The sequence below is a fragment of the Xiphias gladius genome, chromosome 13, assembly GCF_016859285.1.
Source record: "Xiphias gladius isolate SHS-SW01 ecotype Sanya breed wild chromosome 13, ASM1685928v1, whole genome shotgun sequence".
Classification (NCBI taxonomy): Eukaryota; Metazoa; Chordata; class Actinopteri; order Istiophoriformes; family Xiphiidae; genus Xiphias; species Xiphias gladius.
In genome coordinates this window covers 6961735-6974914 of record NC_053412.1, presented here as the reverse complement: position 1 = coordinate 6974914, position 13180 = coordinate 6961735, and the positions used below count along the sequence as shown (strand labels likewise).

The window sequence follows — 13180 nt, the reverse complement described above, 5'->3', positions numbered from 1 at the left end:
TAGTTTTGCAATTTTTGATTTTGGATTTGCATTTATTTGATCATAAATTTACACTGACAGTAATGGCCTTCTGCAACTCAAATTAATGCTTCTCATGGTAGAAAGTTTGACTTTAAGCAAAAAACAAGCAAAGAAGCCACAGGCGTGACGTATAACTTTCATTCAGGCTCTCTTGCAAAACCAAGGCCCTGGTACTGACATGTCCAATTGAAATGTATGATTTAATGTTCTTAGTTAGACCTGTGTATGACCACCATCAAAAAAGGTCTTTTTCTAGTTCATCTTCTTAGGTTGAAGGCAAACTAATCAGTAAAATTAGCTGCTGGACTTTTTTGTTGGAGACTCAGGAGCCAAAACCAACAATCTACATCCTTAATTCTATCCTTCCCTCTTCGATCTTCAGTGTGGCACACTGGAGGAGGGAGGCCCTGGGGGGAACCTCACAGAGCGCAGTCTCCAGGACGCCCAGCGACTCTTCCTGATGAACGACGTTGTCCAGCCGGTGACCATCAACCCTCTGCTCACCCAGGACAACCTGCGCTTCTCCAAGCTGGTGGTGGACATCGTGCAGGGCCGGGACACCCTCTACCATGTCATGTACATCGGCACTGGTGAGCAAGAGGGGGCAGAACTGGGGCTGACTTTGGCCAAAAATAAAATAGTCAATTTCACTGCTGATTTAAAATGAAAAGTTATAAAATTAGTAATAGATAATTTAATGATTTCTAAATATTTAATTTGGCCACCTTTTTATCTGCAGCGACAGGGTCTAACTCCTTTATTACCATCAAATTATGCGATGCACCAGATCATTTTTATACCAGAACTGTTCTCCTTGTCCATCTTGTCAGAATATGGCACCATCCTGAAGGCTCTCTCCACAACCAATAAAAGCCTTCATGGCTGCTACCTGGAGGAGCTCAGAATCCTCCCTGAAGGGCAAATCGAGCCAATCAAGAGCCTGCAAATCCTCCAAAGTGACAGGTCCTTGTTTGTGGGACTTGATGACAGATTGATGAAAATCCCATTAGAGCGATGCTCCACCTATCCAACTGAACGGTACAATCCTTATCAACGTCAAGCCTGCAATGTCGACTTTAACCAGACGATTAACTTTTCTTTGTTAAAAATAAGTGCCTCTTGTATCGGATTTACAGACTTTTAGCGTTGTTTTATGATTTATTGGAAAAGAAAGAACCTGCAAGTGACCTAGGGTTAACAAAAACAAGGGAGATATAACGGTATAAATATTTAAATTCATATATGAATATAATATATATATGTTAAGTATAAAGCATATGCAAATCCACAATCTGCTGTCAATCATTTAATAAAAGTTCTACTTTAAATCTCCTGCTCATGGTGAGTGTGCAAATTTCCTAGCTCAACTTGAAAATACTTAAAATGATTTATTAACTCGCTGCCATTAAAGAGACAAAAATGCATGGGTGTCCAAGTCTGAAAGGCCCACAGTAAATGCTGACAAAGATGATTATATTAAGAGCCCAGTTTATTTTCCCTGTAAAGAAACTGCTTTTGAACTGTCAGTCCATATTTTGGCAAGCCTCAAAGCAGACATTACATAAGTAGGCCGTTGATGAATTTGTTGACAGTAAATGTACCACTAGAATATGCTGACAACCTAACAGAATATTCTATGATGTACAGTAGTTTCTTAGTATTAGCCCCTCTAGCAGCCCACCAACTTTAAACACAATAGAAATTCTCTGATACAGAGAAAACATTATACTCAGGATTCTTAGACAATCCTGCTGATTGTAGACTGTAGAAATGTGTAGACTACTAGAGTTTTTGGCGTCATTTTCAATTAGCATTTCATAGCAAACAAGCCTGTGTCACAGGGAGCCTTGATAATTCTGCAACTTTGACAATCACTGAAATAACTGTCCGAATTCATATCAGTTACTGCATGGAAGCTCGGGACCCATACTGTGGCTGGGATCACAAACAGAAGCGCTGCACCACCATCGAGGAGAGCTCCAACATGAACCAGTGGACCCAAAACATCACAGAGTGCCCAGTAAGACACAAAGTTACTCCTGTGTAATGGTCTTTACTGTGTAAAATGTATTTAAAAATGTCTAGCTGTTAGGAACTTCTCATGAACTTTCTACTTTGTGAAAGATGTCTAAAAACAAGCCTACATCCATTCATTTGTCTTTCATTGACCTGAGGGTATTGTTCCATATTAAAAAAAAACTTCTCAGGACATTTATACAGTTTTCATGGCATAAAAACCAATTTTGGTAGTTGTAGGCAAATCTGTCTTATTGATGTGCTTTTTCGCTCTCTAAAATCCTTTCTGGAGGTAAGGAACCTAACGCAGGATGGCGGTTTTGGTCCTTGGGCACCGTGGCAACCCTGTAACCACGACGACGGCGAGGGCTCCATCAGCAGCTGCGCATGTCGGTCCCGCTCATGTGATGGACCGGTGGCCCGATGTGGTGGGGTTGACTGCAGTGGCCCAACCATACAGGTGGCAAACTGTTCCAGGTACATCTTTTTATACAGATATTCATTATCTCGAATCTAACCCTTGAAATCAACCACAGCAGAGTTAAGTTCTTTGGCTGGACGTGTATTGTTAAAACAAGGCGTAACCTTCATTATATCAGAGATTAATTACCAGAGCAAAATTAGCCAAATAAATCTGAAAATCTTATATTAATACAACCTAATATTACGAAAGTACCTCATTAAAGAGGAGCATGAGTGATAAAGAGTCACAAGGTTATTGCATTTGATTTATTTACTTTTCCCCAAAGGATGCATGATGGACGAATAAATAAGTCAACAAGTTGTTAAGACAATGAAGCTAGTTGTCTAGCCTTTGCAGTTGAAAGAGTGAATTGAGAAATATGTGGCTCATCATCTTCAGTTGTTGCTATCTCTGCGAGGTATTTGCAAACATTTAACAGCCGCTAACAACAGTTACATGTAATAGTATTTACATTTCCCCTCTCGCATCCTGTTCCTCAGGAATGGCGGGTGGACTCCCTGGTCTTCATGGGGCCAGTGCAGCAGCAGTTGTGGCATCGGATTTGAAGTGAGGCAGCGGTCCTGCAACAACCCCTCGCCTCGGCACGGTGGTCGAATCTGTGTTGGCCAGGGTCGAGAGGAGAGGTGAGGATGAACGTGAAGATGTAATCATCTTCACCATTTTTAGAAACATCAACAGCCATCATTACTGCATGGCATTGTTAAGAGGTAAAAAATAACCACATTGGGTAGAAAGGACATCAGTGACAGTAAAAACCTTGTCAGCCTGGGCACAAATGTCTCCGCTGTTTTAGCTGGGTGTTGGGATTTGAGTTATTCTCGAAACTTTCAAGCTTCCCAGCCAATAATATAAATATTCTTACATAAATACAGGTAGACATTTTTGGTTTTGAAGCCCTGATCATTCATTCATTACAGTTACCGCATTAATTACTACATTTTCGAGACCCAGTCTAAGTGAAATTGTTGTGTTTCCAGACTGTGCAATGAGAAAAAGCCATGTCCCCAGCCAGTGTTGTGGACAGCGTGGAGCCCCTGGGCTCACTGCAGTGCTGAATGTGGAGGTGGGGTCCACTCCAGGACCAGAACCTGTGAGAATGGAAACACTTGTCCTGGATGTGCCACGGTACTGTTCCAGTCGAGGATATTAAGAAATAACAAAGTTAAGATGTCTGTAACCACACCGAAAAGTCACACAATTTATGTGCTTGCTTTAAATGTAAAGAAAACTAAAAAAAGAGACCAGCCCAGATGATTTGTACATTAATTTACAGAAATAGACAATCTGCCGTGGGATACTACAGTATATTTATGAAATATTTCACCTGAGATAAAGGATATTTTGTTTGTTTGTTTGGCCAAGAACAAGATACACACAGTTGTGCCTCTTCTTTTTTTGCTCAGTGCCATTCTACTAAACCTGCACTGATTTGGCCGATTTACAGTAAGTGTTTGGAAAAAATTCTGTATACAGTGTGAGATAAATTTGGCCAAATCTTGTATTGTGTTTTTGATTGATCACAAAATAAGAAGCCATCAATAAGTCACGGCCTTTCCAAAAAGGATTCGAGATTAAATGTGTTAAATTGAACAGTCTTGTCACATTTATTTAAAGCAGTCCCACTTCTCATTCAAGTTTCTATATAGAGAAGAAGTTATTTACAAGTTTTATTTGGAATAATAAATACTTAAAGCTTTATTTGCAAGAGAATAGATTACTGCGTTATTAAAATGAAAGATTAATCCCCTTGGGAGCATGTACAGTATGTTCTCAGTAAATTTTGATAGAAATTAACCAACTAGATTGTACAATTTTTTTATTTTACCATTAATCTTCTCTAACTTTTCTGACCGATTCTTTTGTACCTTGACCTTTGGCCCTGCCTACTATTTCTGTTGGTCTGGGAAGCGGGAGAGTGCCACAACTCTCCCCAAAGTTAAAGGTTCGGAGTTTACATTACAGTACAGCCATCGGAATCAACAAATGCAAATTACATAACATAGGAACTAAATACCCGTAAAATAAAAGCATAAATAAAAACACCATAAAAAATAAATATAAACTTATAAATAAATGAACCATTCAAGGAACACATCAAAAAAAGGTTTGGACTGACACACTTCTGCTAGCAGTGCAAAAACACTGTAGCTGTTGGGTATCAGGCACATCAAGTTAAACTTGGATACACCAGACTGTCTCATATGAGATTCTGTGTTTACCCCCAGTCAGTGAGCCCTGGGGTTCAAGCTGTGGATGCAGCACAGCATATATAAAACGAAAGATTTTTAATGTTATATTTCTGCAATCATCCATTAAGTGTAGCCCCTCCTGACTTATCACTGAACAATCCACTTCATTAGAACTGACTGTGAAGCATCATTTAATGTCCTCAACTATATGCAGCCTTGTTTAAATAGTCCAATTCAACACAGTAATTAGCTGCATAATCAACTCCCCCAAGGAAAAACTGGAATATTTGTTGTTTTTTTTTTTAGCAGGATGAATTAAGGCAGCAAGCTGTCTCTGAAAGCTGTTTATAATGAATTAATGAAAACATTAGGATGTATGGCATTGCAAGATAAAACAAGCATACAGTAGAATAGACAGCAGTAACTTCAGCCTGTGAAACAGCAGTGGGCTTAGAGTTTTCATCAGCATTCATGGTGACAGGCTTCGTCCATCATGTCTTCCAGGAGTATAAGGTCTGTAACCTGGAGGCTTGCCCTGAGGTACGCCGCAACACCCCCTGGACCCCCTGGATGCCAGTCAATGTTAGTGAAGATGGGTCACGGCAAGAGCAGAGATTCAGGTACACCTGCAGGGCTCTGCTACCGGACCCCCAGCAGCTCCAGCTGGGCAAGAAGAAGGTGGAGACCCGGTTCTGTCCCAATGACGGGTCTGGAGCCTGTCAGACTGACTGTAAGTACAGAGAATGAGCAGGGAACAATTTATGGAAACATCAGCTTCTAAACTCTTTACCTTGTCACTCTGCAGTGCTAGCAAATCAGAAATGTAGCCATGTTTCTTCTGTTTGTCACGTGCCAGCAGGTACCCTAGTAATATGATTGTTACCATGGTGCGGTGATTATCTGCTAGAGTGCAAGTGTATCGATATGCCACCCTAACCTAGGGGTCGCGTAACTAGGGTAACTTTTTAGGTTTGAAGTATTCAGTCTTTATATTTGTGCATCTGCTTAACTTGGATTAGAAAGAGTTTTAAACAGTGCTGTTAGTAATATAGCTCCCATGTTGCCATAATAAGCTGGTTTCATGTCTGTAGCCATCAATCAGCAGATTGATTAAACATCACTGAACCATAATGGGGAAGAAGATGTCAACTTCCTCCACTCCTCAGAGACATGCATGTGTTTCTCTTCATGGACTCTGGATTATTTGATACAACGTAAAAATTTATATATAAAAATTGCTTTGGATATTTAGTTCAATATAGGTAAAGCTGGTGAGCTGAAAATGTCATTTTGTTTTCATCCTAACTTGTGTGGCTGCTCTTAACCTTTAGCAAATAGAGAAAAAAAAAATGTGAATGAAATATTTGTGCTGGCCTCATTTGAAAGCCTCGGGAACTACCCCTAATTCATATGTAAATAATTTGTGATTATGGTTGCCTATGTGTGTATGCGTGTACAGGGAAAACAAGTTCATTTTTCAACCTGACCCACATTGCACCTCACTAATTAATGTTTCATAACTGGATGTCTGTTTGCTGAGTTTGGCAATAAAAAGATAAATTTCTTTGAGTCTTATTTGAACACAGAAAGAAAATTAGTAATTTAGATTTTTTTGAGCATTCACTCATTCAGCAGGATGTCAAATGATGTCGGGATTGACTTTTATTCTTTTCATTGAATGAAAGTTTTTTCTGTTTTTCTTATTTCCCTCTTACTTCTACTATGCATTGCTTATTATGTGAAGGAGAATGGAAAAAAACAACCATTGCTTTATTTATGGTGATTTTATTTTCCAGCTCTGGTTGAAGACTTAGTGAAGACTAGTGGTCGAACTTTGTCCCAGCCCCAAGGTGCTCGCTGGGGATCCTGGGAACTGTGGTCCAGTTGTTCACAGCAATGCTCCAGAGGCTTCCGAACCCGGAAACGTAGCTGCTCGACGGCAGAGGGCAGGACCAACCCAAACACCTGTGTAGGATCCCCAGTAGAGTATCAGGACTGCAACACTCAACCCTGTCCAGGTAACTGGATACTTTACGTAGTGTAGTTGCAAAAGCAGAGGTTGTAAATTGTATGAATAAAGTTTATTATATGTGTGTGTACCAGTGAGTGGGGTTTGGTCTTGTTGGTCCTCCTGGTCCCAGTGCTCATCCACCTGTGGGGGCGGACACTACCAGCGGACTCGGACGTGCAGCAGTCCTCCCCCAGTCAATGGAGGAGACATCTGCATAGGCCTGCACACTGAAGAGGCCCTCTGCAACACACATGCTTGTGAAGGTATGAAAGCATAATCGCTACAAAAGATTTTTACATAAAACCTGCTGGCCTTTTCATTAGCATAAATCACAAAATGTGGCTGAAACAAAAAGGAGGGCGCACACCTGTGTGAATGGAGCTGTTAGCGTAGAGTTGCTACAGTAACCTTATAGCTACTATAGGACCGAGGTCGAAAAACTCAATTCGCACGAATTCACACGAATACGTAGAAAACAGATTTTTCATTCCCCTTGATTTTATGTGGAAAGGTTATAACTGAAGTGTAGAGGTGTGGATTATGGTTCCATAATCGTTTTCTACTGATTGGATTTCTTTAGGGCATATTATCTGCAGTCATAATATTCATATCCACTGCTATGCTCATGACACTCTGCTTTATGTCACACTAACACGTAATCCAGCAACAGATCGCAGCATAGCTTCATTTAAATATATTTTACCCTTAGGGATGTTTGTAAGCTGCCTTTTTGGTACCACTACCGGCAGACATCACAGTTGGAAATATTCGAATTGCACACATAGTGGCTTTACGGTTTTCTTGGTATCCTTGATCAGAGCAGAGATTCAAACAGAAATTAGTGAAATGATGAAACGAAATGCTCACGTTAAGAAAGTGCAGAGGAAAATTTTCCCTGCATTTTCTTCTATATTAATCTGGTCCTTTATCTTTTTTTTTAAGTATGACATCAGCAAATAATTTATTTTAATGCTTTTGCGTACTGGTTATTTTAACTTTAATTTTTTCTCCTTTTAGACATTTTGCCTGTTTTAAGCATCTTGTAACTTTGGTTTGAAAAGTACTATACAGAGTTCATTGTCATTTATCCTAATTGTTACAACATAAATACACCCCATAGCTTCACCCTGTCCCCATGTCTAGATTAAATAATGGTGTTTGTATGGATGCTGATGAGAAATCTCCTCCACACAGCAAGTGGCGAACCAATATTTGTGTTGAGGGGGAAAAACAACATGGTTGTTGGAGCTTATCCCAGCATGCAGGGGCTGAAAGTAAGAAATTAAACAGACAAAACATTATTAAAATACCTTCACTCATTTGTAAGTAGAGGAATTGGAAGCAAATTGATTTAATCAGCATCTCATTCGTTATACGCTTTTGTTCAGTAAAAAAAGCAACTCCAGCAGGCACCCAAGGAGGCTGAACAGATTGCACACTTGTTAACCCTCCAAGCAGTTTCTCTGGTCACTAGCTTTCTATCAGTGGCCACTTGACTTTGTTGCTGGCACAGTCAGGAGAATGACATTTTTTTTTTTTCTGTCAAGATATCTCATTACAAGACAGCTACCTCTTACAGTCTTTTTGGGGTAGCCAATATGCAAAATTCCTACTTCTGTTCCCGAGCCATCTCCTAAACAGCAGACATGGACAATGTCCTGTTACGTAATCCAATTAAATTCTAAATAAATTGCTTTTTGGGTATTTCTTTTGAAGTGGAGGTATTTAATATAGGTTGGCAGTGATATGCTGATGCTGAATCTACACTGCAGGATATTAACCGAGAAGATAAGGACACAGAAGCAGATCCCTGATCCAAGATCATTTATTGAAAAAAAGCATTTCCATTAACTTTTAGTGCATCTTATCTGTCAGTATCCAAGTATTGTTTTAATGTATATGTAGATTTAAAAAAAAACAAAACAAAGCATTAAATGGTAAATTCTAATTTATGTCGACAACTTAGATGGAAGGTTAAAAAATCTGATTTCTTGATGTTAAACAAAGCAGCAGCATACAATTTTAAAATACCTAGAAAGAAACCCAACAATTGTACTTGTGGCCTTTGTTTCAGATTCTTCTTGACTCTCCAGCTTTCATCATTTCTGTCAATTCTGTACTTTCGTTCCTCAGGTTGGGGTGAGTGGACGGAGTGGGGGGATTGTGATGAGGATGGTCTGCAGCATCGCACTCATCGCTGTGGTGAGGACCAGGTGGCTGAGGCCAGTCTCTGCCAGGGCAACATTACCCAGTCCAGGCAATGCAAGCCCCATGAGGTGCCAGGTAAGCGCATGTTCTTATTAGTAGATCACTGGAACAAGTTTGCTGCACATATTAAATTGCTACATACAGATGCTGATATAAGCTGGAAGAATCCAGTTCGTCACACAAAAAGTTTAATCAGACACAATATAATGCTGACTTGTTCATTCTGTGTCTGTAGAAAATAAAAGACAAATTAATTGAGATGTCAGCATTCTGCCTACTTCAAGAACCATAAACCCTTTGAGAGAAATTAACTGGTCTTGCCATTTTTTGTTGTTTGATCTTTCGGAACTGCAGTGATTTTACTTCACTACATTGATGTTTTTTTTTTCTGTCTCTCTGTTTCATTTCTGTCTGTCTTTCTCCAGTCATTTTACCTGGACAGGAGGACTACAGCTGTGGAAGTAAGTGAAAACAAGTGACGTCTGTCCATGCAGTCTCCCGAAATTGTTTACCAGCTCACACACACCTACTGTATTTGTGTGGTCATTAAGTCCCAACAGAAAATCGTGCCAGGTTTTATACCTTTGCTCTCCTCACTGTCACCTCAGTTTAATTGCAGTTTCTGAACATGTAGCAACACCTAGTTATTGTCCCAAGGCTAAAAAGTTATTGGCCTTTTTCTTGTCTGTGTACCACACAGTTGGTAGCGTATTGACTTGTTTGTGGCTTTGGCCCCTTGTGGCAAGGGCCTGTCCTGTCTTTTGATAAAGTTTCACTGCAGCCAGACAAGAAAATCACCTTTCAGTTTGAAAATTCTTTCCTGCCCCTTGTCGCTTGACTTGATATCCCTGAAAACTTCGGGCTGGATCACAATGAAATTTGATGTGGATAGTCACGGTCCCCAGACGATGAATCCTAATGTTCACCCCCTCCTAAAATTACCATCAGTCCACAATTTCCACTTCTACCATGCACAAAAGATATACCAATATCAAATGAGTGGATTGCAATGAAATGTACTAACTGCATCACTGCTCCTCAGAGGATGAACCCTTTCCATTTTTGAAAGTTCATTCTTCAAAGTCCTGTTGCTTTGGTGATTTCATGACTTTTTCTCTAGTGCCACCCTTAAACTAAAATGAGCCTTTTCAAAAAATATACTGCCTCATCTTACAGGCTAATTATCAAGAAATTTGCTAAGCACATTCAGGTTCCCCAAAAGAAGAGCCCTAGCCTGAAAATCAGACTAAATTGTTATTTTGTTTTCTCTTCATTATGTAGTTTGACATTGTGTTTCCCAACTAGTGAAACAGCCGTCAATTAGCACTGGACTTGAATCACTGAAAAAAATCAGAAGAGGCTTGATTTTATTGGTTTTTCTCATCCTCCACCTTTCTTTCCCTCCCTCCTCCACCCCTCTGCTTCCAGCCTTCACCTTGTTCCAGCTCGTTGCTGTGGGCTCAGCTAGTTTCTTTGCAGCAGCATTACTGTCAGCGCTGGCCTACACCTACTGCCACCACCTGAACCGGCCGTCAGCAGAGTCAGCAGTCATCCACCCCAGCACACCGAACCACCTCACTTACCACAAGCAGGGCAACGCCACGCCAAAGAATGAGAAGTACATCCCAATGGAGTTTAAGGTAGGCTGGTTCTGTTGTTTGGTTTCCCATTAATTCTTAAAAATGGTGCCATCCTTTTGCGGGTTGTTCATGACACTATACTCTAGGTAATGTCACTTCTAAGAGACAAAGTAGAGAGAGACAAGAAAAAATAAGGCATAGACAATTAAATTATGTAACAGAGTAACTGAGAAGTGATGCCGACTTTCTTTGTCAGTCAACATTTGCTGTACTTTGTGCTTTTATCTGACAACAAAATCTTTGTCTCTACACTTTAGACGCTAAACAAGAACAATCTCCATGTGAACGACGAGACATGCAACCACTTCCCCTCCCCACTGCCCTCCAGCAATATGTTTACCACCACCTACTATCCTCCCAGCCTGAGCAAGTACGACTTCCATCCGGACTCCCCCTGCAGGACCTACATGCACAGCTGAACGGAGGCCAGGCGCAAACAAAAAAAACAAAACAAACTCTTTACTCACCCCAACACCACCCTGATGGGATTTCTCTTTCAAAACAAATACACCAAGATTTTGATAGATTATCCTGATGATCAAGAAAGTCTTAAAGTAAACACCAAAATCATTGTCATGTTCCAGTCTGATTTTGTGATCTGTTGATGAGATCTTAAAGGCTCGGTTCATGTACCTGTGTTCCTGTTAGTCTGTAGGATCCACAGACATCAGTGATGCTTAAGTAGAGAGTAGTTTCAAGTGAAATTCCATTCTTCTTCATTGTGTTTAGGTGTAGGCAGAACAATCCAAGTCAGATACCACCAAACATGAGCAAATAAAACTATTTATAGTGGCAATTTTGCTTTTATCAGACAGTGGAGTGTAACAGGAGAGATGAGAGGACATGCACAGCCACAAAAACGTTTACGTTATGCACAGTCATTACATTGTGTACAGTTTTTAATTTATATTTTGCTGCAGTGTGCAAAGGACACTGTCAGCCCAACCCCCCCCCACCCCACCCCTGAGGTGCTCCATTTGTGCTCAGGGCAGTGTGAAAGCAGGGTAGGACCACAAGGTCCAGGGCTTCAACTAAACTTCAGACATTGTATGTACCTGGACTGAGAAGAGACTCACCTGCCGGTTATGTAGTCTGCGTATTTTTGCAGGTGAGTTCAGAGAACTTAATACTGTATACGGACTATATAGGCAGCCTGGACACTTGCTAAGTGTGGGTTGCCGTCAGTAAAGACAGACATCTGTGGGGGAAAAAAACAAAACAGAAACAGCCAAAATAATGTGTTCTACATAATATCCCCACAAATCATTCTTCACTGTGTGTGGATTTCTGGCTTATTTGCTTTAATTTTCATGTTTAGCAGCATCCACAACAAAAATCACTGAAGAGGGCGTTTTTGACAGGCCTCACTATGTACTGTACATCGTTGAAGTCTCCTGACTTTTCTGTCAACAGATAAGATTCATTATTTTAGGGGTGTTCACTGATGTCACTGTTTGTATTTGTATCTGTCTCCTGAAAAAAAATGATTGATGTTTTACTTCAGATGGGGCATTTTTTTTTTTTGTCATACACTTCTGTTTTCTGCATGTTAATGCATTAAGGTTATTGCTCAGTAATCACCAAATACATTTCAGAGACTCTCACGAACGCATAAGCACACGATAAATCAGCTTTTCAAGTAAAAGGTAACTTCGACAGACGTAACACAACAATTTGTATAATTGTGATGGATTAACTTACTCAAGCAGGTTTCAAGTCTCTATATCTTATATTTCATAGTGTACTGAAGTGAGTGGAAAACAATGGCTGCCTAGAAGGTAGGAAAAACACAATGTACAAGACTTGTATGTAAGAAAATGTTCTGCAGCAATGCATTAAGTTATAACTTTAAGATATGTTCTTGATAGAACATGGGAAACACTAGTTTTATTGAGGGAAAGCAAGGAAAAGTGATTTTCATTGGCTATAACTTTTTCTCTTATGCTTCTGAATACAATAGTAAGCAGATTTGGAGAGAACACACAAAAAAAAAAAAAACAAATTTTTTGACCTTGTAAGGTTTACTATGACTGCGTGGATTTTCCCTCCAGTTTCCTCCCACGATCCAAAAACATACAGGTTAAGTGAACTGGACTCATCTATGGATAGTTTAGTGTCCATAGATGAGATGTGAATGTGAATGGTTGTTTGTCTATATGTGACTTTTTTTTTTTTTTTTTTCCAAGCATATGAGGTATGAATGCTCAGAGTGGATGCAGACACATTCACGAGGACAATATTACAGGTACTTGTATAAATATGTTTTTCCACTTTTCTGTTGCTCATTTCAACAAACTGTGGATTATCTGTTATATGATCCCTGTGATATACAAATTCCATCATTTCCAAGAAGTTTCTTGGAAAAAAACTGTATAATTGGGTACAGATTGCAGGGGAAACAGGAATGTCTTTGATAGTATTTAAAACCAAAAAGATATTCATGTTTCCTTTATTATTGAAAACATTATTCTTTATATATGTTGTTATTCGTACATATTGAAAATGCATGCCTATTGAAAAATGTCACATCTTTGCATGTTCAGCTGACTGACTGTACGCCGACTTAAATTCCAATTCATTTGCCAGTCTTTATCAACTGGAAGTGCACCAA

General features: G+C 39.8%; 1 protein-coding gene across 3 annotated transcripts in view; it reads left to right on the top strand.

Annotated features, from left to right (window-relative positions):
• Positions 1 to 13131, top strand: part of LOC120798283 (semaphorin-5B-like) — a 36537-nt gene extending 23406 nt beyond the window's left edge. For 2 of the 3 annotated variants that reach the window (XM_040142471.1, XM_040142472.1), the window contains 13 exons: positions 404 to 611; positions 852 to 1059; positions 1924 to 2041; positions 2330 to 2514; positions 3001 to 3144; positions 3499 to 3646; positions 5215 to 5440; positions 6507 to 6728; positions 6814 to 6984; positions 8855 to 9004; positions 9355 to 9390; positions 10358 to 10569; positions 10827 to 13131. In XM_040142471.1, the coding sequence (XP_039998405.1) occupies positions 404 to 611; positions 852 to 1059; positions 1924 to 2041; positions 2330 to 2514; positions 3001 to 3144; positions 3499 to 3646; positions 5215 to 5440; positions 6507 to 6728; positions 6814 to 6984; positions 8855 to 9004; positions 9355 to 9390; positions 10358 to 10569; positions 10827 to 10988 (2190 nt within the window). In that variant the 3' untranslated portion in view covers positions 10989 to 13131. Of the gene's footprint in view, positions 1 to 403; positions 612 to 851; positions 1060 to 1923; positions 2042 to 2329; positions 2515 to 3000; positions 3145 to 3498; positions 3647 to 5214; positions 5441 to 6506; positions 6729 to 6813; positions 6985 to 8854; positions 9005 to 9354; positions 9391 to 10357; positions 10570 to 10826 lie in introns of those variants that run through there. The other variant, XM_040142473.1, reaches the window with a different exon arrangement.
• Positions 13132 to 13180: the final 49 nt, after the last annotated feature.